We start from the raw sequence: 22,696 nt of genomic DNA, 5'->3' as shown, positions 1-22,696 counted from the left end.
GACACAACGGGCTGTGATTCATATCAGAGCACTGATTGGGCTTTTGAAACATGGTCTAGAAAACAGAGAATGTATTACTGTAACTTGCTAAATAGAGTGATGGTTTGTAAAACATGTTGACTTGGATATGGCATAGAAGTAAGGAAACTTCCAGTTGAATTGAATTAGTACATTAGCCATGGATAAACATCAAAGACTCACATTCATATTTTAAATCACAGTCACCATTGGCCGATGAAAAGAAACATACCGTTAACCTTTCGTGTTACATTTGTGTCCACATCCTACCAGCATTCATCTTATCAAGTGTGGAAGGCCGTGCAGTACTATCCGTAAAGAATCTGGTGGTAATATGTCATGATGTCGAGTCTTTACTAGTCAAGTCATGACTTACACCATCTTAGCTTCTCACATGTCTTCCGCGGCTGAACAAGACAACACTTCACTTTGCTAACCTGGACCGAGCCTAGCTTCCCACCTTATCGCAGAGCTATGACCTGCGCGGTTACTGTTTTAAACTTTAGCGCGCCTAACGCAACCGTGTACGTCAGAAATTCTGCCAATGTTTGTGTCCAGATGACCATCTGATGCATGTTCGTTCCGTCGTCTGTTCTCTGCAGACCGCGAACTGCAGACACACGTCCAAGGGAACAGAGAATCGAAAGGATGGAATAAAGTCAATTCGTATGCGTGGCTAACTCCCGCGAGTAAACAATCATTCGTAAATGTTGTCAACATAAAAAAGAGATTCGTGTATATATAGAACGCCTGCATTCCATTCTGGAAAACGTCATAAGACCATGAGCGCGTATATCAACACCACAGAAAATCATAGATCAGATAATATCAAAACACCCCATGATAGACCGTTACCAAAAGGCTCATTAAATGAGAATGTTGTCGCACAGCTTCGCACATATGCCAATGCCATAGAACGCAACAAAGGTATGATGAGAAGGATGGAAGGTCAAAGAAGCAAAAAAGATCAGCATGGTCGTTGGTAAACTCCCCCTCGCCCCAGTGGGTTGGTTGCAGGCATGTCGAGCATTTGCTTTCATCCACCTAAACAACACCATTCGAGCGGCGGCCACGGGATGATTCGATGCTGTCTCTCCTCATGGATGTAACTGAGAAACGTCTCGAGATCGCATTGTCAATCTCAACGTGGTCCACGTCGATGTGCTTCTTGGGCACCCAGATGACCTGTATCAGTCCAACAACGGCGAAGAGGGCACAGCTGAACCAGGCCGCAGCAGAGCCAGCGACGCTGTAAATGACTCCCACGAGGGGCGGGGAGACGGTTCTTGCCAGACAGGCACCGGACATGGCCACGCCATTGACCTTTCCGAGGGCTTGCGATGTGGGCGTTGCGTTCTTGATCAGGATAAGGGTGACGGGGCCAATGATGATACCGTAGAAACTCTGCATGATGAGGGAAAACCAAATACCAGCCTCGGTGAGGCTTTCAGGCAGGGCGGACAAGAAAGGCAGCAGCAAATACGCGGTTGGGTATACGACAATCATGGAAATGAAGGAGCCCCAAACACCGACGCGTTCTACAAAGATGGGGAAAATGAGACCCTGGATGAGCAGTCCAAGAACACCGTTGATGGCCAGATAAACACCGACGTCGTGGAGGGAGTATCCCAGACCACCACGCAAATCGAGGTGTCCGCGCGGATGCTTGGGGTCAGAGGGATCGTCGAGTAGATACGTGGGCAAGAGAGTACCGGCGGCCATCTGGTGGTACGAGAAGATGATGAAGGCAGCGATGAGCATGACGACGGTCTTGTTGAACGTCTTGACCTTCTTCTGTCCCGTAGCCTGGGCACGAGAGTTCAAGAGGTGTTGCCGCAGGTCTTCGGGGATAACCTTGATCGAATGTACCGTTCCAAAGGACGATCTCCTCAGGTCAAAGTCGTGCTCGAAAGGCATGGGCAAGCTAGATTCCGCAAAGCGCGGTCGCGAATGGCTGGTGGAAATTGAACGACGCGGGTTGAAGGTTCGGATTGGTGCACGGCGTAGGGGCGTGGTCTCATCGACGGCGTCATCATCATCGACGGCGACGCTGTTGCGACCATTGTGGAGGTCGTCGTCCTCCTCGAATTCGAGAGTCTCCTCCAAGAAGAAAGCACCCTGCAGGACAGCAAGGGAGATTGCTGCCATGGACACCAGGTTTGGAAGCAAGTACGGATTCCGGCCGAAAACGCCATCTTGAGAGAATACTGAAGGGTAGTAGACGGCGGGTTGGGCGAGGAAACCGCCCATGGCAGAGCCAATAATGCCGCCCAGTGTCCATACGAAGGGTTGTACGGCGTAGGCCTTGGCTGTTCCCCAACAAAAAAAAAATCAGTAAGCTGTCGTTCGCCGCAATTTGCGCCGATAATTACACCGGCAAAGAGAGAGAGAGAGAGAGAGAGACTCACGCTCATGGTCGGGATTTTTGACCATTTCTGCCACCATGGTCTGCATAACGGAAACGTTGCCATTGAGGGCGCCACCAACAAAACGGGCCAGTAAAGCGACCCAGTACGACTTTGCGAAGCCGAAGATCAAACTCGAGATGGCGACACCGACCAGACCAAATAGCACGACGGGTTTGCGACCGATACGATCGGACAGCGTTCCCCATCCCATTGAGGTCATGGCCTCGGCGACTGCGTAGGCGGAGATCAAAAGACCTGCGTAAAAACCGGCGTCCTCCTTCATGCCGAGATCCTTGACCATTTCATAGGTGTAGGCCAGAATGGAATTGAAGGCGATGGGCTCGGAGAATCGACATATCGCTGTTGTTTGTGACGCGCGTTAGCCCGCAGTCGCAGTGAATGGCACTGGACAGCGCTGATAAGAAGCTTTCTTATCTGAGTTTCTCGAGAATGAGACGGAGGGGGGAGAGAGGTTTGGGCGTACCAAGAACGGCCAGTTGGCGCGTAGGAAACGCTTTGGGGTCTTTTCGTTTTGATTGAGGCATGGTGTAGGTATCGTGAGAGGCTCCTTTGTCTGGATGTCTTGGTGTTTCTCCTACACAGTTCAGACTTTCAGAGGTTGGAATGTTGGAGAGAAATGTGAGGTAGGTAGGGTATGGGAGAGAAGAAGAAAGAGGATCGGGATGACGATTTTGGCACCATGTAAATTACTGCGGGGTCGTGGGGAGAGGTTGGGGCCTTCCTTTGGGGGGCCCCCTTGGACTTTGGGAAGCTTGGGGGGCAGCTCAAGCCGCAAATCGCAATGGGGAAGCAATGGCCCGGGGGGTAGTCTCGTTACTCGTAGGTAGTCGTGGTAGTGTACTCCGTAACTGGGGGGCAATGGGGGAGGCTTGGAAAGGCAAGTAATTCCCCCTACGCAGCACGGAGTACCTATCCAGAGTGCCTGGGTAGTGAGCGTGGTGACTTGCGTTAGCAGCAGCAGCAGCACAGCGGGCAAGAAATAACGGCATTGGCGGCCCGCGACACCGCCCCACACAAATGCATGCACCTCACCGCCTGACCGGTTCATGATCGGCGCTTGACCGTTGGCCACACACGTGCAAGCAGCATCTCATCATCCTACCTACCTTACCTACCTTAACATAAGGTAGGTATCCATCCTCTTCTTTGCCTCCCCACTTTCATCATCCCGAGATCTATGGCATGTCGTCATGCTGGTGAAGCATCCGGGATCCATCCGGGGACGGCCACTCGCAGATGTCCCGTCATTGAAACCACTATAAGCAATGTTGTTGCCCATACCTTAGGTAACTTGGGGTAAGTAAACATTGAGGTTCCTTTGAGACTGCGGGCAAAACAATGGCGGATTCGGAACTTAATCTGGGGAACTTGACTCAGGTTAGTCTTATCCGTAGTGTAACCGTCGCACTTGGCGGTTATTGAAATACCTGCCGCCGCCCGCTTGAGGTGAGGTCATGCACTGTGATACCAACCTACCTACAGACACCGATACCGACCACCACAATTGATGATCTCATCCTGCAATTCAAATTCGCCCCCATTTCGAGCATACATCATACAGCCCCCGATAGCAGACCAATTGACCGTCTTCATGTTAGCTCATTCTCCTTACCCTTAGTTGACAAAGACTAGCAATGAGGCTCGTCTCACGACCTTAGTAGTGCGACGCTCGGGACTGTCCTTTTTGTCTTGCTCGAATCCGGCCTAGGTAGGTAGACAACGATCTGGAGACTGGATAGACCGGTCAGTAACAAAAAAAAAAAAGAAAAGAAAAAAGACTCAAGCTCGAGTCTGCGGTTGTGCGACTTTTCTTAGGTTCTTTGTGTAAATTTCCCGGAGCCGAACCTCCTACCGTTTGGAGTCTACCTTGCCTGAGGTGCTTGCCTGCCACGCCTGCTTACTTACTGCTCGCACCTTGGAGCCTCCTCCTTGGACCTTCCAATTTGGAGTCGTTGGAGATCTCAGAACTGGCGGTGTGCTCACAATCTCACCATCCCACAGGCAATGCAATCTCAATCTAACTTGACTCCAAAATTAGCTGCCGAGAAATTGAGCGCTAAATCTCAGTCGAGCCTACCTTAGACTGCTTAGGTCCGACATCGTCTTGTTCTCAGACACCCTTCCCTGAAGTCAACGCCATCATCTACTTACCTACTCACACAGCAAAGCGCGATGCGCCTTCTTTTTTCCCCCTCCAGGCAAATATCCCCGCCTCAAGAACACATGCACTCCATGAATCGATTACTGGCAGAGAGACTGCTTGCGTTGTTTCCCACCTTCATTGGCAGGTATGGAATCTCTCTTTCGTATTTTCCGTGCCCGTCTAGCTGAGCTGGCGCGACTCCACGGCGATAGCTCATTTTCCCCGACGACGATAAACCCAACCACCTTTCACTTTTCTCATGCGGGTGCTCTCACTCAACCACTACGGGCCGTTCAAATGCACAGCTCGACGCGTGCGGTCAACCAACAGCTTTCAATAAGTTCATGTTGGCACCTCATCCTGGGCTCATCTGGAGCGAAAGCAGGACTCTTCTCCACGATTTCATTCTCATATGATGTACGCCCTCCAGCAAAGAGCGAACGACTGAAAGAATGTAGCCCGATCTCAGGTGTAATGAGCGAGGATGCATGGGCAATTGCAAAGTCGCGAGCCGTCTCAACCTGCTCATGTTTCTTTAACCAGGAGTTACTCCAAAGTGGGATGCAGTCGTGACGGAAAGATTTGAGGTATTGGCAATCGCCAGAATGCAACCACACAACTGTTGCTATGCTTGAGGATCTCGGTAGACTAGCGTCACATGAACGCTGGGCTCCAACTACGTTCTTCACCTCCTACCTGCCCATGAGAGGACACCCCAAAGGCCTTGCAAGCTGTCTCACGACACCAGGAAACTCTCGTTCCTTGCAACACGTGGTGGTCGTCGCGCGGCTAACGATCACAAACACAATGTGGGATTCTCATGCTCGCCTTAGACCAGAGCCTGGAACATGAGTTGGGTGAGCACATCCTCCTCGCATCTGATCGGCAACAGCCCCTTCTTAATCCAACCTCATGATCAACACGAAGAGCACTTTCGTAAGTTGACGCGTGCATGAGAGAAGATGATTCTCGCTTCACGTAACCAGCTTGGATTGATGTGTCCACCGTTACGAAGCTCGATCCAGCCCTTCTACTGGCGGGATGCAACGACAGGTAAAGACCCGAACAAGGAAGAAAGCACGCAATAGCCGGGCCATCAAAACGCATGTTCAAGTCTCGCCACCTTTCTTCGAGTCTTGTCTTCTTTGTCTTGGGTTGTTTCCTTCCATGACTATTGTAAGAAAGCAGAGGGTTTGACAACATGTGAATAGATAGAAGGACAGAGCACAAGGCCAAGTGCTCACCGAAGACGAAGGGCGAAGGGCGAAGGGCGGGTTTCCCTGTGGCATGGTCTCATGGCAGGCAGAATGGCAGGATGTCACAATGGAATCTTCTCAAAAGGAGTCCCATCAAACGAGGTTGCCTGATCAGTCATCGCCAAGAGGCCAGACCACCGGTTCGAGAAGGGCTTGCATGCTGTTTGTTCCCTGCTTAGGCTTGGCCAGCCAAAACCCGAGAGCTTGGATATCAGGATGGCTCTGGTAGTGTAGGCAAACATTCTTCCGCATGTTCCCGTCCCACCCGAGGATTCTAGCGGCCGCATAAGGATACATTTCCCAAGTCCCCTAGATTCTCGCATTGCGAGATCGAGGGTCCACACCGGAAGACAAGAGTTCATAGCCGAGATCATTCCCTCCCTCGTATCATAGAATCTTGCCTACCGCTACCCCCTCGAGTATCCGGTAGCCATTGCGTAAGTAAATCATTGCCCAAACTTTCTCTGCAGAGTTATCAAAGCCCTCGATAAGGACCTTGCGCGATCTTTGAAGACTTTGAAGGTTTAGGTCGATAAATGGATATCTTGATCCCTTATCTGAGCCTGGAATGGTTCGTCCCCAGTGAACCCTTGACGGAGGACGCGCGCCGCTAGGCAGGGGCCAGGGTGTTGGTGGGACAGATGGATAACGCGGGGAAGCAAGGTTGGGAAGTTTGAAGGTGACACTTGAAAGCCCAAGCAAAAAAGATCTCTAGAACTTGGAAGAGTTCTCGTCTATATCTGGTTTGGACCAACAGTTGGACCAAAGGTTGAGAAAGTAATTGTGACACTGATGTTGGAATGGATGTATTTCGTAGTCTTTCGTTACGAAGCACAACACATTCGGAATCCCTTCAGTCTCGGGTAATTGAGAGTCTCGGCTTCACGAGCACGGCGTCGATGGAAGCTTCACCCTTGAAATCCAACGGTGGATGTATAACCTGAGAGCCCCAGCCGACTTTACGATCCCTACCTTGTTGCTTGTCTCTATGGTCCAACGTCAATTGATGAACTTCCATGTCACTGCCGTGGTACTAGAATCTCACCAAAGCCCGATCCCTAGATTGCCTGCTTCGTTACACCTGTGTTTTGGAAACCTTTCATTGGCCCAAAGGATTCAACGGATAGCCATCCGAATGAAGAAATGTCAGGACAACCCCTGCTCCCTTCTGTACGCTTCGCTAAAAGAAAGCTCATGAACACCACAGCTGTAAGCAACAATGGCCTGCCAATTCCATGCTCCTAACTCGCTCCTTGTGTAGCTTCTTTGGGCGAAAACCACAAGCCAAACTGCAGGAAATCGCTGCGCCGTCTGAACTCTGGTTACTTGGCTCTCTCAAAGTCCGAAATTTCTCGTACGAGTCAAGTGTTGTGCAGGGACTTTTTCCCAACGTGAAGTGTTTGTCCTTGGCCGATCTTTCCCCTACCTTTTGTATCCCCAGGAGAAAACAAGGTGAAGAAACACAAGTCTCTTGTGTATTTCCTTTGAAAGAACCAAAAACCCGCGGGTGTTTGTAAGCGCCTGCCGAGTTTGCCTTGCTACCAAAGTCTCAGAACAGAACTCCTTAACGCCAAAGATTGTGAACCCACGAGATTCTCCCTCGATGAACACCGTCAATCATGGCAAAGACATCAAACTCTGAAGACTCTGACTATGTAGACAGTTTGCGAATACTCATCTATAAAGACAATGATCAGACCCAGATCTCTTGCTTTCCTCCTCACTCGTTTCAACTCACATCCTACACGGGCAGACGCAGACAAGCAACAAGGCCTTAGACTCGACCAATTAAACCCAAACAACCTCTTGAACCGTCATTCATCGAACATCTACCTCACGGAACTCCAAACAATATACTCAAAATCGCTATCACAACCATCAAACCATGAAGTACCTCGCAGCCCTAGCCATCCTGGCCATCACCACCAGCGCCATCGCCCTCCCGGAAGCAAACCCCTACAATCACGTATTCACCTGGCCAGGCAGGAAGACGGGCTGGTGTCAGTCCGTAGGCCAAGGCTGCTGGAAAGCAAAGGAAAAGCGCGCAGCCGCGCTCAAGCGCGAGGCCGTCCCGGGAAAAGGGTGGTGCCTAGACATCAACCAGCCATGCTGGAAGACAAAGACCGAGGCCGAGACCGATACGGTGACGATCACAGAGACAACCACGGAGACACAGAAACGAGACCCCAAAGCAAAGAAACCCTTAAAATACCTAACAACCTGGCCGGGCAGAAAACAAGGCTGGTGCCAGGCCGTAGGCCAAGGCTGCTGGAAAGTCAAACGCGCAGCAGAGACCTTCGCCGTCGCCCTCGCAAAAGACGACCTCGTCGTCGACCGTGACTCCCCGCAGGCCCTCGCCTCCCATGCCCGGGGCGGCGCCGCCTACACGGCCAAGCGCGCGCTCAACGAGCTTGCCGACATCGTGGCCGCTTCGCAGGATGATCCGTTCTACTACTATGGCGGGCTGGATATCGGCAACCACTTTGCGGCTGATACGCCAGAGGCAGAGGCCGTTGTCGCGCGTCGAGACGTGGAGGCTGAGGGGGGGTGGTGCAATAGTAAGCTTATTGGCCAGCCGTGCTGGAAGCGCGATGTTGAGACGAGTGGTGATGACGTCCATTCTGGCGAGAGGCACTGGTGTAATCGGCCTGGTGCGCCGTGTGCTATTGCGAGGCGCGCCGCCGAAGCACTTCTTGATGGTGTCGTCGACGGCGAGGAGGAGGGAAATGAGGCTCAAGCTGCCAAGACCGAGGCCTTTTGCACCAGTCATGATCAGGACTGCTGGACGCGGTCGGCTGATCCCGCGGCGTGGAAGGCTTCTCGCGATCTAAAGGCCATGAAGGCTGCTGCGCGCGACCTGCTTGAGGCCGTTGCCTAGAGGTATGTTTGTGATCTTCTGTTCCGTCGATATCCTGATAGAACTTGTTTGACTGACGAGACTTCAGAAGTAACTACTGCCGGATCTCCATATCAACTTTGAAGGAGCTACTCTTCTTCCTAGTGCAATATTTTCAAACCTCTGGCCGTCGAGCCAGGATTCGACAATACAATATCGACAAAGGAAAAGGTGGACAAAAAGAATAATGACCCGAACACGAACACGAACACAAACATACACTCCGGTTGTTTCTTCTGATAGTAGGCTGCTTGACGCTGATAAGACATATGATGTCGTCTTTTTTTTATATTCATATAGGCGATGGAGGAAAGAACCTCCTGGCGCCTTTTTCATGTGTATGATGGTGGTCAAGCCTCGAACTTGACGCTCGTGACGCTTGTCTCATTCGGCTAGAAGTAATGGAATTCTCTTGACGGAAATCAGATCTTGTCTGCTGCTGAAGTGAGGTGCCGGATGGCTGGTACACCCTGTACAGCATCTCAGTGACAAATTTTGAGCTCCTGGCAAGTGCCTCAGGGAAGGACAAGAGTATGTGTCTGATCGTCTCCGACAATATCAAAGCTCACACCAGGAAAGAGCCGCAGCTTTCTCCAGTGTTGCGCATTCTTGGTCGACGCCGAGCCAGAGGTTCGTCAAGCCAGTCACCGCATGAACACTTTCAGTCCGTTGCCTCAGTCTGGTGCCATGAGACAAGACTCTGTCTAGGACCTGATAAACCTGGTGAGCCAGGGCAATGCACAGATGGAACACTACAATCAGGCGAGCATTTCTACTCATCAAAAGTTTACAATGGTCGAACATAGTATGTACGCTCAATCATTGCGGTCCCCCTCACGTGCCCGTAGGCCGAGGGGCACCGCACCCAAGATTGTTCGCTTCCTTCTCCATTTCGATCTCCGTGTCCGATGGTCCTGGGTCCAGCAAAAGAGCGAACCTCTCAACAGACGTTTGTTTTCACGAGAACATGAATGTTTTATTTTGCGTTGTTCAATAATGAAGAAGAAAGGAAGGAAAACAGAGCAAAAGTGCGCTGCGCAGGTCGCGTTTTGTAGTGCGCCCGCGAGAATTTTTTGAGAGGGTCCGTGCCTCAGGCAGCCAAACGACCCGACTGGACGACCCAAATGGGCGGGCACGAGGAAGGAAGGCAAGATGGAAGGCACGAAGGGTCCTTCCTTCCCACCCGTGCCCCCCTGCCTTCCAAGTGTTTGACACCCGCGGCCGGTCTTCGGCAAGCTGCGCTCCCAAGTGGGTCAGCTGCAACGACATGCCGTCACTGGGTGCTAGTCATTCCCAATCTCCCACCCGTGCTGCTAGCACCAAAATAATCTCCCCTGGGATTGGGGATTGCTTCTTCAAACACCAACACAACAAAACCACAAACCACACATATACAAGATGGCCAAACCGACAGCAATGGCCGTAGATGCCCTTCCGAGGTTTCTGCTTCCTAGACTCAGCTGGACTGGTCCTGCGACAGCATCCCAAGCCCTGCGGCCTGCTTCGGCTCTCCCTCCGAGCTCGCGCCGTCGGATGCACACCCGAACCAGCGCTTTCCAAGAGTCGAATGTACCACCGAGATGCCGCAGCAATGGCTTCAACGCCAAGGGCGGCTCGATACTGGCGAGTCCGGGCCTCGCAAGGTCCTTCCATGCGACTCCGTCACGGCAACGAGATCACCACTTTGATACCTTGAAGTTCGTCCAGCGGATGAAGAGCGAGGGTTTCACGGAGGTGCAAGCCGAAGCCACGATGAAGGTCCTGAACGATGTAATACAAGAAAGGTATGCGACGGCGCCCTCAGTCAGCATACCATCCTTTCTAACAGCAGAGCAGCATACAGAACCTCACCCGAACCATGGTCCTCCGCGAAGACGCCGCCAAGGCAACCTACACGCAAAAGGTCGACTTTGCCAAGCTGCGCTCCGAACTCCTTTCCGCCGATAGCACCGAGTCGAGCACGACGCGCGCGTCCCACGAGAAGCTCGGCAACGACATTGCGAAGCTGAGCTCCCGGCTGCGCGACGAGATTGGCCGGACGCAGGCCAGCGTCCGCCTGGACCTGAACCTGGAGAAGGGTCGCATCCGCGAGGAGGCTGTCGGCCAGGAGCTCAAGATCAAGGAGACGGAGACAAAGATTGAGCAAGAGGTGGCGGCGCTGCGCGAGAAGCTCGAGCAGGTCAAGTTCCAGACGCTGCAGTGGCTGATGGGAGTGTGTACCGGTTTCGCTGCTCTGCTTCTTGGTGCATGGAGGTTGCTCATGTAAACGAACCCAACCGCGGCCTTGGCGCGTTATCCCGCGTCACTGGCGACAGTTCCAGAGTGAATCGGAAGATGCCAATACGCTTTGTAAATGCAACGTCTTGGCGTCCACCTAGGGGATGTCCATTCCATCTTCCCTTTGTTCGTAGCTGCCTTGTGTTTCAAAGGCACAGCGTTTGTCCAATCAGGCAGCCGCTCTATGGTACGTGGATCCAGGCCTCATGGCCAAGGCAGCTTGCCTCAAATTCTGTAGGAAAGGCCTTAGATGTACTTGCCCCATAAGTTGGCAGAGAACCACGTAGATGAGACATTTCTTAATCGCACTTGGAGTTCGTTGAAAGCTCTCTTTCGGTTACTTCCAAAACCCCGTTTACTCTCTTCCGCCTACCCGTGGGCATTTCCCGTGCACTGAAATGCTTCACCATCACCAAGTTGTCAATATAAATCCCACTGTGGTTGCTTCACCTTTCTCTCCTGCCTTTCGATGACTCTGTAGAGATCATATCAATCCCGAGCACATCACGATCTACTTTACCCCAGATACGGAGAATATTCGCTTTTCTGTCCCCGAACCTATCATTGCTCAGAATTTTGGGAATCTTCCCTATGTTGCCCCAAAATCAGGCCTATGGAGGGAGGAATAGCCGCTTCCTCGAGAGTACGAGCTTCATCATGGCGAAGCTGATGCTTTCGGCCTCATTATGAGTTTTCTTATGATAAGAACCTTCCCTCAGCATCCGCATGTCCGTGTCCGATCAGCGTCCGACACGATTTCCGGCTTCATCGACGCCGCCGATTTTTCAATTATCCTCGGTCTTCGGTATGGGCATATGCTTTGCTGTGTAGTGCCGTTCATACATCAGGATGTCGACAAGCTTGTAGTCGGCATGACAACGTGAGACACGAGTTGTTGACTTGGTTTGGAGTTGAGATGTCCGGCAAAGGAAGGGTGGATAGCTAAAGTAGTTACATCAAGTTGGCAAATGAGACGAAATTACTGCAAGATGAATGGATTTTGTGCAGGGTGATTTCTAGTGACATGGAGGGCATAATTCCAAGTACCCTACCGACAGATTTCCTTGCAGTCCCTTGCCTTGAGGACCTACTTAATTAAGGAGATGCGGTGTTTATCCAAGGTATCCGGAACCCAAGGCTGGAAGGCTTCGGAGTCAGGCCGGTCGGTCGTCGGACTTGGGAGGTTCCTAGTCGCTTATTTCATCCCGCATCCGGTCAAACATGCCTCCGGTCAGGAACCTGGATACGGACACCTCAGCAAGATAGCCACGTGACAGGACCACGGTTGAAGAGCCAGACGCACGGTCCAGGCGGGTGGGGATTGGCTGAAGACAGCAAGGAACAGCAGGAGCAAGCAAGCCTGGCCAAGCTGGCAGCAAACCACAGACCTCAGGCGTCGCGCACCCGGTTCAGTGCATAGCAACCTGGCACTAAGGTACTTTGTACACTGGCAGGAACGAACCGAACAGGTAACGTTAGGTACTGCACCCAAAATAATCTCCAACCTTCCACCTCACCACAAGCGAACTACGTATCCCGTACCCGTCTTTCCCATTTCCATTCCTCCCACCACCACCACCACCACCCCAAACAAAACACCCATCATCACCGTTTGCCCTCCAGATTGTCATCACTGCGAGGTGCATCGTTACCCCGTACTTACGCCTCCTCTTTACCGCTTTTTGTTTCCCTGTATTAATTGCCTTTTGCGCATTCAGTCGGGTCGCAAGGAAGCTATCCCCAGCTCCTACTCCTTTCTCTCCCAAATACACGACACCCACGTCGCCCTATTCACGAAATCCCGCGACACCGATCAGCTACCCATTCCGAATCCGCGAACTGACACCGCCTAGCGAAGGAGCGCAACTTGGTCTCTGGAAGCTTCTTGTCACAGATAACGCCTGTCATGGCGCCACTACCGATCAAGTTCCAGGAGCTGATCCAGCTTCAGACTGCCGGTGTCGAGGACGCTTCCATCGGCTTCAACTCCTGCGTGAGCCATCAACGCCCGACCATCCCTTTCACTCAATGGAATCATCGTGACTGACTTTTTCTCTTCCAGACACTCGAGTCAGACTCCTATGTCTGTATTCGGGAAAAGAAGAACGAAGCTGCCCAACCCGAAGTTGTCATCGTCGACCTCAAGAACGGCAACAATGTCACACGGCGCCCCATCAAGGCCGACAGTGCCATCATGCACTGGACTCGTCAAGTCATCGCCCTCAAGGCACAATCGAGAACACTGCAAATCTTCGACCTCGAGAAGAAGGCGAAACTCAAGTCCACCACCATGAACGAGGACGTCCAGTACTGGAAGTGGATTAGCGACACCACTTTGGGCCTGGTTACAGATACAGCAGTCTACCACTGGGACGTCTACGACCCCAGTCAGGCCCAGCCGGTCGAGGTGTTCAAGCGCAATGCTAACCTGAACGTGAGTGCAATGTTCTTCACCCTTGGCAAGTCACCAAACAGCCTGCTAAATACATTCAATACAGGGTTGCCAAATCATCAACTACCGAACCAACGCTGAGGGCAAGTGGATGGTGGTTGTCGGTATCTCGCAACAGCAGGGCCGCGTGGTTGGCGCCATGCAGCTGTACTCCAAGGACCGTGGCATCAGCCAGGCTATTGAGGGTCACGCCGCGGCCTTTGGCTCGCTGCGCCTGGAGGGAGCTCCCGCTGACACCAAGCTCTTCACCTTTGCTGTGAGAACCGCCACTGGCGCGAAGCTTCACATCGTCGAGGTCGATCACGCCGAGTCAAACCCCGTATTCCAGAAGAAGGCCGTCGACATCTTCTTCCCTCCCGAAGCCGTCAGCGATTTCCCCGTGGCTATGCAGGTGTCGCAGAAGTACGGTGTCATCTTCATGGTCACCAAGTACGGATTCATCCACGTCTACGACCTCGAGACCGCCGCCTGCATCTTCATGAACCGAATTTCTAGCGATACCATCTTCACCACCTGCCCCGACAACGAGTCTCGCGGTATTGTCGGCATCAACCGCAAGGGTCAAGTGCTCTTCGTTTCGATCGACGACGCCAACGTTATTCCCTACCTCCTCCAGAACCCGGCCAACACCGACATGGCTATCAAGATGGCATCACGAGCTGGCCTCCCTGGTGCTGATAATCTGTATGCTCGTCAATTCGAGCAGCTCTTCAACAGCGGCCAATTCATGGATGCTGCCAAGATCGCGGCCAACTCTCCCCGACAATTCCTTCGAACCGCCGAGACGATCGAGAGATTCAAGTCGCTCCCGCAGCAGCCTGGTCAGATGTCCTTTGTCCTGCAATACTTTGGTCTTTTGCTCGACAAGGGTGCGCTGAACGAGCACGAGTCCATTGAGCTCGCTCAGCCCGTTCTCGCTCAGAACCGCCTCAACTTGTTGGAGAAGTGGCAAAAGGAGGGCAAGTTGACTGCGTCCGAGAGACTTGGTGACCTTGTCCGCCCTCACGACCTGAACATGGCCCTTACTCTGTACCTCAAGGCCAACATTCCTCACAAGGTTGTTGCCGGCTTTGCCGAGACGGGCCAGTTCGAGAAGATCCTGCCCTACGCCTCCCAGGCCAACTACCAGCCCGACTACGTCCAGCTCCTTCAGCACATCGTTCGTGTCAACCCGGAGAAGGGTGCAGAATTCGCCACAGCCTTGGCCAACAACGAGGGCGGTTCCCTGGTCGATATTGAGAGAGTGGTCGACATCTTCCAGTCCCAGGGCATGATTCAGCAAGCCACGGCTTTCTTGCTGGATGCTCTCAAGGATAACAGACCTGACCAGGGCCATCTTCAAACTCGTCTCTTGGAGATGAACTTGATGAATGCTCCTCAGGTCGCCGATGCCATTCTTGGAAATGACATGTTCTCTCACTTTGACAAGACTCGCATTGCGACACTTTGTGAACAGGCCGGTTTGGCCCAAAAGGCGTTGGAGCTCTACGAGGACCCCGCTGCCGTCAAGCGTGTCGTTATCAACATTGCAGCCACTCCCAACTTCAACATCGACTGGTTGACCGGTTTCTTCGGCAAGCTGTCTGTTGAGCAATCCCTGGACTGCTTGGACGCCATGATCAAGCACAACATCCGCCAGAACCTGCAAGCTGTGGTCCAGATTGCCACTAAGTACTCCGACTTGCTGGGCCCTGTGCGCCTGATTGATCTTTTCGAGAAGTACAAGACTGCTGAGGGTCTGTTCTACTACCTTGGCAGCATTGTCAACCTTTCCGAGGACCCCGATGTTCACTTCAAGTACATCGAGTCTGCTACCAAGATGGGCCAGTTCAACGAGGTCGAGCGTATTTGCAGAGACAGCAACTACTACAATGCTGAGAAGGTCAAGAACTTCCTGAAGGAAGCTAGACTCCAGGAGCAGCTGCCCCTCATCATCGTCTGCGACAGATTCAACTTCGTTCACGACTTGGTCCTCTACCTGTACCAGCAGCAGCAGTTCCAGTCTATCGAGACTTACGTCCAGCGTGTCAACCCCAGCCGTACCCCCGCCGTCATCGGCGGTCTCTTGGATGTTGACTGTGATGAGAGCATTATCAAGAACTTGCTATCGACTGTCAACCCCGCCTCTATTCCCATCGATGAGCTCGTGTCTGAGGTTGAGTCTCGCAACCGTCTCAAGCTTCTGCTTCCCTTCCTTGAGGCTACCCTTGCTGCCGGCAACCAGCAGCAGGCCGTTTTCAATGCTCTCGCCAAGATCTACATTGACTCGAACAACAACCCCGAGAAGTTCCTCAAGGAGAACGACCAGTACGACACTCTCAGCGTCGGTAAATACTGTGAGAAGCGTGACCCCAACCTCGCCTTCATCGCCTACTCCAAGGGTCAGAACGACCTCGAGCTCGTCAACATTACCAACGAGAACGGCATGTACCGCAACCAGGCTCGTTACCTGCTCGAGCGGGCTGACCGCGAGCTGTGGACTTTTGTCCTCAGCGAGAACAACATTCACCGCCGTTCTGTGATTGACCAAGTGACCGCCACCGCGGTTCCCGAGTCCACCGATCCCTCCAAGGTTTCTGAGGCTGTTGCCGCCTTCCTTGCCTGCGATCTTCCCCTCGAGCTCATTGAGCTGCTCGAGAAGATTGTTCTCGAGCCGTCACCCTTCAGCGACAACACCAACCTTCAGAACTTGCTTCTGTTCACCGCTGCCAAGGCCGACAAGGGTAAAGTTATGGACTACATCCACCGTATGGACAACTTCAGCGCGCCGGATATTGCATCAGCCTGCATCGACGTCGGTCTCCACGAGGAGGCCTTCGAGATCTTTAAGAAGACTGGTGACAAGACGTCCGCTGTTGATGTCTTGGTCGAGAACGTCGTTAGCATCGACCGTGCTCAGGCTTACGCCGAGGAGGTCGATTTGCCCGAGGTTTGGAGCAAGGTCGCCAAGGCTCAGCTTGATGGCCTGCGTGTCACCGACTCCATCGAGTCCTACATCAAGGCCGATGACCCCAAGAACTACGAGGAGGTTATCGAGACCGCTGCCCGCGCCGGCAAGGACCAAGATCTTATCAAGTACCTTCGCATGGCTAGAAAGACGCTGCGCGAGCCCGCTATCGACACTGCCCTCGCCTTCTGCTACGCTCGTCTGGATGAGCTCGGCGAGCTCGAGGACTTCCTCCGCGGTACCAACGTCGCCAACATTGAGGAGTCTGGAGACAAGGCGTACGAGCAAGGTCTGTACCAGGCCTCCAAGATCTTCTTCACCAGCATCTCCAACTGGGCCAAGTTGGCAACCACCCTCGTTCACCTCGAGGAGTACCAGGCTGCAGTTGAGTGTGCTCGCAAGGCCAACAACATCAAGGTCTGGAAGCAGGTTCACGAGGCGTGCGTTGAGAAGAAGGAGTTCCGTCTTGCCCAGATCTGCGGTCTCAACCTCATTGTTGACGCCGAGCAATTGCAGACTCTTGTCAAGCAGTACGAGCGCAACGGCTACTTCGATGAGCTCATCGGAGTCTTGGAGCAGGGTCTCGGTCTTGAGCGCGCCCACATGGGTATGTTCACCGAGCTTGGCATTGCCTTGTCCAAGTACCACCCTGAGCGCTTGATGGAGCACCTCAAGCTCTTCTGGAGCAGAATGAACCTGCCCAAGATCATCCGTGCTTGCGAGGAGGCGAACCTCTGGCCCGAGCTGGTCTTCTGCTACTACCATTATGATGAATTTGACAATGCTGCTCTGGCGGTCATTGAGCGCCCCGAGAACTCATGGGAGCACCAGCAGTTCAAGGAGATTGTCGTGAAGGTGGCCAACTTGGAGATCTACTACCGCGCCATCAACTTCTACCTTGAGCAGCACCCGTCCCTGCTCACCGATCTCCTCCAGTCGCTCACTGCCCGCATTGACGTCAACCGTGTGGTCAAGATGTTCGAGAAGAGCGATAACCTGCCGCTCATCAAGCCTTTCCTCGTTAATGTCCAGACTCAGAACAAGCGTACCGTCAACAACGCCATCAACGACTTGTTGATCGAGGAGGAAGACTACAAGACCCTCCGTGACTCTGTGGAGAACTACGACAACTACGACCCCGTCGACCTTGCTTCTCGTCTGGAGAAGCACGACTTGATCTTCTTCCGCCAGATCGCCGCCAGCATCTACCGCAAGAACAAGCGTTGGGAGAAGTCCGTCGCTCTTTCCAAGCAGGACAAGCTCTTCAAGGACGCCATCGAGACGGCTGCTATCTCAGGCAAGACTGATGTTGTGGAGGACTTGCTCCGCTACGTAAGTTGTTTTCACCCTACATGACTATAGACTACATACTAACACGTCACAGTTCGTCGACATCGGCAGCCGCGAGTGCTACGTCGGCATGCTCTACTCCTGCTACGAGCTCATTCGCCCTGACCTGGTCCTGGAGATCTCTTGGCGCAGCGGTCTCACCGACTTCGCTATGCCTTACATGATCAACATGTTGTGCCAGCAGACCAAGGACTTGGCTGCCCTTAAGGCCGACAATGAGGCTCGCAAGAGCAAGGAGAAGGAGCAAGAGAAGGACGAGACCAACACTCCCATCCTTGGCGGCAACCGTCTCATGATCACTGCCGGTCCCGGCGGCATGGGCGGCGCTCCTCCCGCGCCCTACGGTCAGACAAACGGCTTCGCTCCTCAGCCTACTGGCTTTGGATTCTAGATGAGGACACCAGAACGTGGTTGGATCTTTGTGACTCAAGCGAGGCTACATGAAAGGGCCACGCAGTTTTATCCCCGTTCTATTACTTTTGGCGGCATGAGGTACTTGGCGGCCGGTGGGGTGTACTCACCGGCGCCTTTAAAATTCAATGAACGCGGACGATGGCGTTGAGATAACCAAAGGGCTTCCTGTAATCGTATCTTCTTTGCTCTCTGGATGGATGAGCATTTTAGGCAAGGCGGGATGAGTGTGTTATGCGAAGGGAAACTATGGTGGTGGTGCCTTATTTTTCCTATGTGCACACACTACGCTAGACTCTTTGCCATTGCGGGACCGATTCAGGGATATCGCGAGCCTGTCGCCCGAGCCCAAAACTGTATGATAGTTCTTTTAACGTTGATTCTTTGATGACGAATGGTGTGCCAAAGTAGTCGTGTGAATCGTCTCTTGGACTTGATAATCTTATGGAAGCCTTCTCGTCGACTTTGATACTAGATCATAGGCTGCTGTATTACATTCATTTTCAGGTGTCAGGCTTGGAATTGCGTTTGATGAGCATGTGCCCAAGTAAGTTCTATCAAAGCAACGGCTTCAAAAATGGCAAGAAATTATATTTCGCTCCAATTACTCCTTCTCTAGATAAACCAAAAATTAAGAACTTGGTACATTGTCAAGCTTGGCTACGCTCGACCTCTTCTCCTTCTCCTTAGGTTCAATCATTGGTTTGACATCAGCAACCTTGAGCCATTCTCCATTGAAGGCGTTGATGAGCCAGTTGTTCAGTTCTGCGGGGGTGAAATGTGGTTAGTAATGTCCTTCCTGCGTCCTTTTGAATCTCGGGGCGGGTAAACTCACTATCGTAGACAATCTTGTTCGCATTATGAAAGTAAATACCGTGGTCGCTATCAGGGAAAACATGGACGTCGTAATTCTCAACGCCTTCGAGGTTGAGCTTGTCGAGGAGGGTAAGGGTGCTCTGGTAGTGCACATTATCGTCCGAGACGCCGTGCATCATCAGCCAGCGCACGTTGCCGGCGAGAGCAGTGACGTTGGAGATGGCCGTCTGGTCGTAGCCGTCCGAATTAAGCTGCGGTGTGCGCATGTAGCGCTCCGTGTAGATGGAGTCGTAGAAGCGCCAGTCCGTGACGGGGGCGACGGCCATGCCGTAGCTGAACGTCTGGCCGGCGTCCATCTCGAGCGTCTTGAGGGTCTGGAAGCCGCCGTAGCTCCAGCCCCAGATGGCGATGCGGGCTGAGTCAACATACTGGAGGGCGGACCAGTGCTTGGCGGCGGCGATCTGGTCGATGGCTTCCCAGTGGCCCAGCTTCTCGCGGATGAGGACGCGGTTCTTGCGGCCAATGTAGCCGGTGCCGCGGCCGTCTACCGTGACGACGACGTAGCCGAGGGCGGACGCAATGTAGGACTGGAAGTCGACGGAGAACTTCTTGCTCACGGACTGGGATCCGGGGCCGGAGTACTGTTGGAAGAGGACCGGGTACTTCTTCTTCTCATTGAAGTGGGGAGGGCGGCGCTCGACGTAGTTGAGCTCGACGTCGTCGACTTTGATGGTTCCGTATTTGAGGATGGGGAGCTCGTACTTCTTTGCATTTTCAGCGAGCTGTGTGTTCTGCTCGACGACGTGCTCATAGCTGGTGGGATTGCTTGGAGTACTAATGACCTTTTGCCAAGGGATCTTGGGGCCCAGGTATGAGAGAAGACCGAAGCCTGCACCACTGGAGAATGAGATGTCGTAGTAGCTTTCGAAGTTTGTGTCCGTGAACGGCTTCAGGTCGGATCCGTTGAGATGGACGCTGTAGACGTGACGCTGGATCGAGGACTCTTTGGTAGACACGAAGTAGACCAAGTTGTTCGCCAGGTCGACAGCGGAGGGGCCGTTTACAACTTCCCAGTTGCCACCAGTGAGATAGACAGGCTCGGGGTTGTCCATGGGCGAGAAGTAGGCAATGTGGTCGCCATCATCGTGAATCACAGTATCGACGTACCCATCGTCCGGTCTTCCATTGGCAGGGTCCGCAGGGATGAACTGAGTTTCGTGAGAAATCTCGAACCAGCCGCCGTCGATTTTGCCAACGTCAATGGTGTTTACAGTCTTGCCCGTCCGAGCCACAACGTCAACAAGCACCACGCGCATGATGTCGCTCACGCGGTTGGTCTCTTTGATGAGGACCTTGTTGTTGGCCCAGAGTACCATGTTGATGAGTCTGTCGTCATCGGCAAAACCACCCTCAATGTCTACGGTAAAAACGTCGCCGCGCTCGACATCGTAAAAGAGGAGGTCTACGACGGGGTTATGGCTACCGGCGCGAGGATATTTGATGCGCTTCTCATCCGGGTAGGTCTCTTCGCCAGCGGGCTTCTCCTTGCCCGAAGGCCTCGACATGAAGTACTGCAGTGGGTACTCAGGCACACCCGTCTCGTTGGTGCGCAAGAAGGCGACATACTTGCCATCCTCGGAGTACCAGGTAGCGCTGTTACTGGCAAAGACCTCCTCCTCGTAGACCCAGTCGGGAATGCCGTAAAAGTACTCGGGGCCGCCATCCTTGGTGATTTGCGTAATCTTCTTGTCACCATCCAGTTTTCTCAAGAATAGGTTGTTGTCTCTTGTGAAAACGATGGCATTGCTCTGTGGACTCCATGTCGCAAGCTGCACTCGTGCATCGGAACGCTCGGGGTCGAGAGGCTCAGCGGTCTGGGTCTCAACGTCGAAAATCCAGTACAGCGCGGTAAAGGAATGGCGCCAATTGTGCTTGCGATCGGTGGAAACAAGCACCTTCTTCATGTCCTTGCTCGGGCGTCCATCGTACGGCGTCATCTGGCGGCCACCGACGTTGATCCAAGGGTTCTTCATGAGCGTCCGGCTCTGGACGACCTCTGCGGAAACCTGGCGGTCCAACTTGCCGGCCCTGACATCCTCAACTACGAGGTAATCCTTGCCCCGGGCACCCTGCTCAAGCAACAGACCATCCTCTCCACTAGGTCCCTCGATCCAGCTTATTGAGTGAGAGTAGGGCGACCAGAAGCCGGTCATGACTTGGTCCAGGGTTACTGGCTTTCCAGATCCGCGCGATGTCGCAGAGGGATCGTGATCGACCTGACTCCCGTGCTGGTATGACTTGCGGGACAGAAACACGAACAGAGCACCTCCCCACGCGAGGAGGAATGCAGCTGCCAGAATGCATATACCCTTCTTGAGTCCGCGGTCCATGCCTACGCGGCGCATCATACCCGTCGTGGGCGCCAAAAAGGGCCCCGTCTCGAGGTCATTGGCGTCGGACTCTTTGTAATCGTTGTCATCGTCATCGTCGGGGTGGTCGGCGTAGGCGGGGCGTGAGGCGGACGGGGCGCGCCGCCTTTGGGAAGACGAAGAGTATGACTTTTCATTCTGTTCGTGTAGGCGGTCGAATACGAGGCTGGTGGTGGACACGCTCGAGAGGGATGATTCGTGGGACATCCTGGGGTCCTCGGCGGCGGGTTGGCGAGAGGCGGCAGCGGAGGCGCTTGGTGCTGCGTCCATGGTGTCGGAGGACGGAGGTCTCGTCGGGTGGTTATCAGTTCGTCGGGGACGGGAGGATTTGATGGTATGGCGATTCGGTTCTTCCGTCCGGAGGGGGGGGGGGGTAAGCTTTGCCAAGGCAAAAGGTAGCAGGGCAGCAGATGCCAAAAGCTAAAGAAAGATGGGATCGAAACTAGGTGGATTGCGCGGTGACTTGAAACGGCATGCTGTCTCGAGGCAGCTTCAGGCCTCTTTTGGAAATAAGAGGACACGACGACACGGTACACCCCATGGACCGGAGGGTTCGTATGTGATGGTGTTGCAGGCGGACGAGGGTAGGACGGGCACGGAAGAAGACGAGGAGCATCCGTGGGGGAAGAGGGGAGAAGGGTAGACGTCGGAGAGTTGTGTAGGTGCGAAGGATCGTGGAGTGGATGTGGCCGAGGCCGTGGAGGCGAGTCAATGAACAAAGAGCACTTGCACTTGGTACATCCAGTGCCTACGAACCGATTTGGGTACCTCGGTGGGTATGTTCATTGACGGGAAGCTGGGACCTTGGGACCTTGGGATCTTGGGTGCATTGGGAGGTGCTTAGTGGTCCACAGGTGCATCCATTGGCTTGGGTTTAGCGGCGGATCCCCTGGCGGGCGTGGCCTGGATGTCGAGTACCACCGCTGTGGGAGAGGCACAGAGGTATGTATCCACGGATGCGGAGTGCGGCAGCAGCAGGTGGGCTTGGCCCGTTTCAATGGTTCTTCGGAGCTAGCCGGGGGGTGAGCACTGAATGCAGCAGGTCTTAGCTAAGCCGTCTTTATCTTGCCTTATCGCGGGATGCTAACCCTGGCAAAGGAGCACCTAAGGTACCTTGGAACGAACCACCGGCTGCATGTGCAAGTCCGTTTCTTCCATCTGCAAGCCAAACGTTCCATCATCCATTTGAGGCAGGTCTATCTATGTTCTTACACGCGCATTGCCGTTTAACGTAATTAAGGTATACGTAAGGTAGTTGAAAAGGGACACATT

The 22,696-nt window shown here is 53.4% G+C and overlaps 6 protein-coding genes across 6 annotated transcripts; 4 read left to right on the top strand and 2 right to left on the bottom strand.

Moving 5' to 3' along the window:
• Positions 1-658: 658 nt before the first annotated feature.
• Positions 659-3,165, bottom strand: BDP81DRAFT_439248 (major facilitator superfamily transporter). The gene is made up of 3 exons (XM_060591387.1): positions 2,911-3,165; positions 2,427-2,786; positions 659-2,327 (listed from the first exon to the last, which is right to left on the bottom strand). Exons 1-3 carry the CDS (start codon positions 2,969-2,971, stop codon positions 1,063-1,065), a joined length of 1,686 nt encoding a protein of 561 aa, XP_060439640.1. The 5' UTR covers positions 2,972-3,165; the 3' UTR covers positions 659-1,062.
• Positions 3,166-4,540: 1,375 nt separating this feature from the next.
• Positions 4,541-5,271, top strand: BDP81DRAFT_120157 (uncharacterized protein). The gene has a single exon (XM_060581593.1). The coding sequence runs from the start codon at positions 4,738-4,740 to the stop codon at positions 5,161-5,163; it is 426 nt and encodes a 141-aa protein (XP_060439639.1). The 5' UTR covers positions 4,541-4,737; the 3' UTR covers positions 5,164-5,271.
• Positions 5,272-7,731: 2,460 nt separating this feature from the next.
• On the top strand, positions 7,732-8,724 carry BDP81DRAFT_454429 (uncharacterized protein; the record flags this gene model as incomplete). Its single annotated transcript, XM_060592944.1, has 1 exon — positions 7,732-8,724. The coding sequence occupies one exon, from the start codon at positions 7,732-7,734 to the stop codon at positions 8,722-8,724; it is 993 nt and encodes a 330-aa protein (XP_060439638.1).
• Positions 8,725-10,140: 1,416 nt separating this feature from the next.
• Positions 10,141-11,008, top strand: BDP81DRAFT_454428 (uncharacterized protein; the record flags this gene model as incomplete). Its single annotated transcript, XM_060592943.1, has 2 exons — positions 10,141-10,526; positions 10,579-11,008. The coding sequence occupies 2 exons, from the start codon at positions 10,141-10,143 to the stop codon at positions 11,006-11,008; spliced, it is 816 nt and encodes a 271-aa protein (XP_060439637.1).
• Positions 11,009-12,795: 1,787 nt separating this feature from the next.
• Positions 12,796-18,391, top strand: BDP81DRAFT_120114 (uncharacterized protein). The gene is made up of 4 exons (XM_060581592.1): positions 12,796-13,012; positions 13,082-13,453; positions 13,518-17,750; positions 17,803-18,391. Exons 1-4 carry the CDS (start codon positions 12,926-12,928, stop codon positions 18,157-18,159), a joined length of 5,049 nt encoding a protein of 1,682 aa, XP_060439636.1. The 5' UTR covers positions 12,796-12,925; the 3' UTR covers positions 18,160-18,391.
• A 419-nt stretch (positions 18,392-18,810) lies between these two features.
• On the bottom strand, positions 18,811-21,694 carry BDP81DRAFT_399320 (dipeptidyl peptidase IV N-terminal region-domain-containing protein; the record flags this gene model as incomplete). The annotated part of the gene is made up of 2 exons (XM_060588564.1): positions 18,811-18,944; positions 19,015-21,694. 2 exons carry the CDS (start codon positions 21,692-21,694, stop codon positions 18,811-18,813), a joined length of 2,814 nt encoding a protein of 937 aa, XP_060439635.1.
• Between the last annotated feature and the right edge of the window lie 1,002 nt (positions 21,695-22,696).

This window comes from Colletotrichum phormii (assembly GCF_030913505.1).
Source record: "Colletotrichum phormii strain CBS 102054 chromosome Unknown BDP81scaffold_28, whole genome shotgun sequence".
Lineage (NCBI taxonomy): Eukaryota > Fungi > Ascomycota > Sordariomycetes > Glomerellales > Glomerellaceae > Colletotrichum > Colletotrichum phormii.
Note: the sequence above shows the minus strand (reverse complement) of the source record. Positions and strands in the feature narration are given on the sequence as shown.

What these genes read in the sequence shown, in the direction of transcription:
- BDP81DRAFT_120157 (XM_060581593.1), top strand. Translation starts at nt 4,738, where the DNA reads ATGGAATCTCTCTTTCGTATTTTCCGTGCCCGTCTAGCTGAGCTGGCG.
- BDP81DRAFT_439248 (XM_060591387.1), bottom strand. Translation starts at nt 2,971, where the DNA reads ATGCCTCAATCAAAACGAAAAGACCCCAAAGCGTTTCCTACGCGCCAA. An exon ending in GCGCCAACTGGCCGTTCTTG is followed by an intron (nt 2,787 to 2,910) that starts GTACGCCCAAAC and finishes CACAAACAACAG; the next exon opens with CGATATGTCGATTCTCCGAG. An exon ending in CAAAAATCCCGACCATGAGC is followed by an intron (nt 2,328 to 2,426) that starts GTGAGTCTCTCT and finishes GTTGGGGAACAG; the next exon opens with CCAAGGCCTACGCCGTACAA.
- BDP81DRAFT_120114 (XM_060581592.1), top strand. Translation starts at nt 12,926, where the DNA reads ATGGCGCCACTACCGATCAAGTTCCAGGAGCTGATCCAGCTTCAGACT. An exon ending in AGCGCAATGCTAACCTGAAC is followed by an intron (nt 13,454 to 13,517) that starts GTGAGTGCAATG and finishes CATTCAATACAG; the next exon opens with GGTTGCCAAATCATCAACTA. An exon ending in TGGAGGACTTGCTCCGCTAC is followed by an intron (nt 17,751 to 17,802) that starts GTAAGTTGTTTT and finishes AACACGTCACAG; the next exon opens with TTCGTCGACATCGGCAGCCG.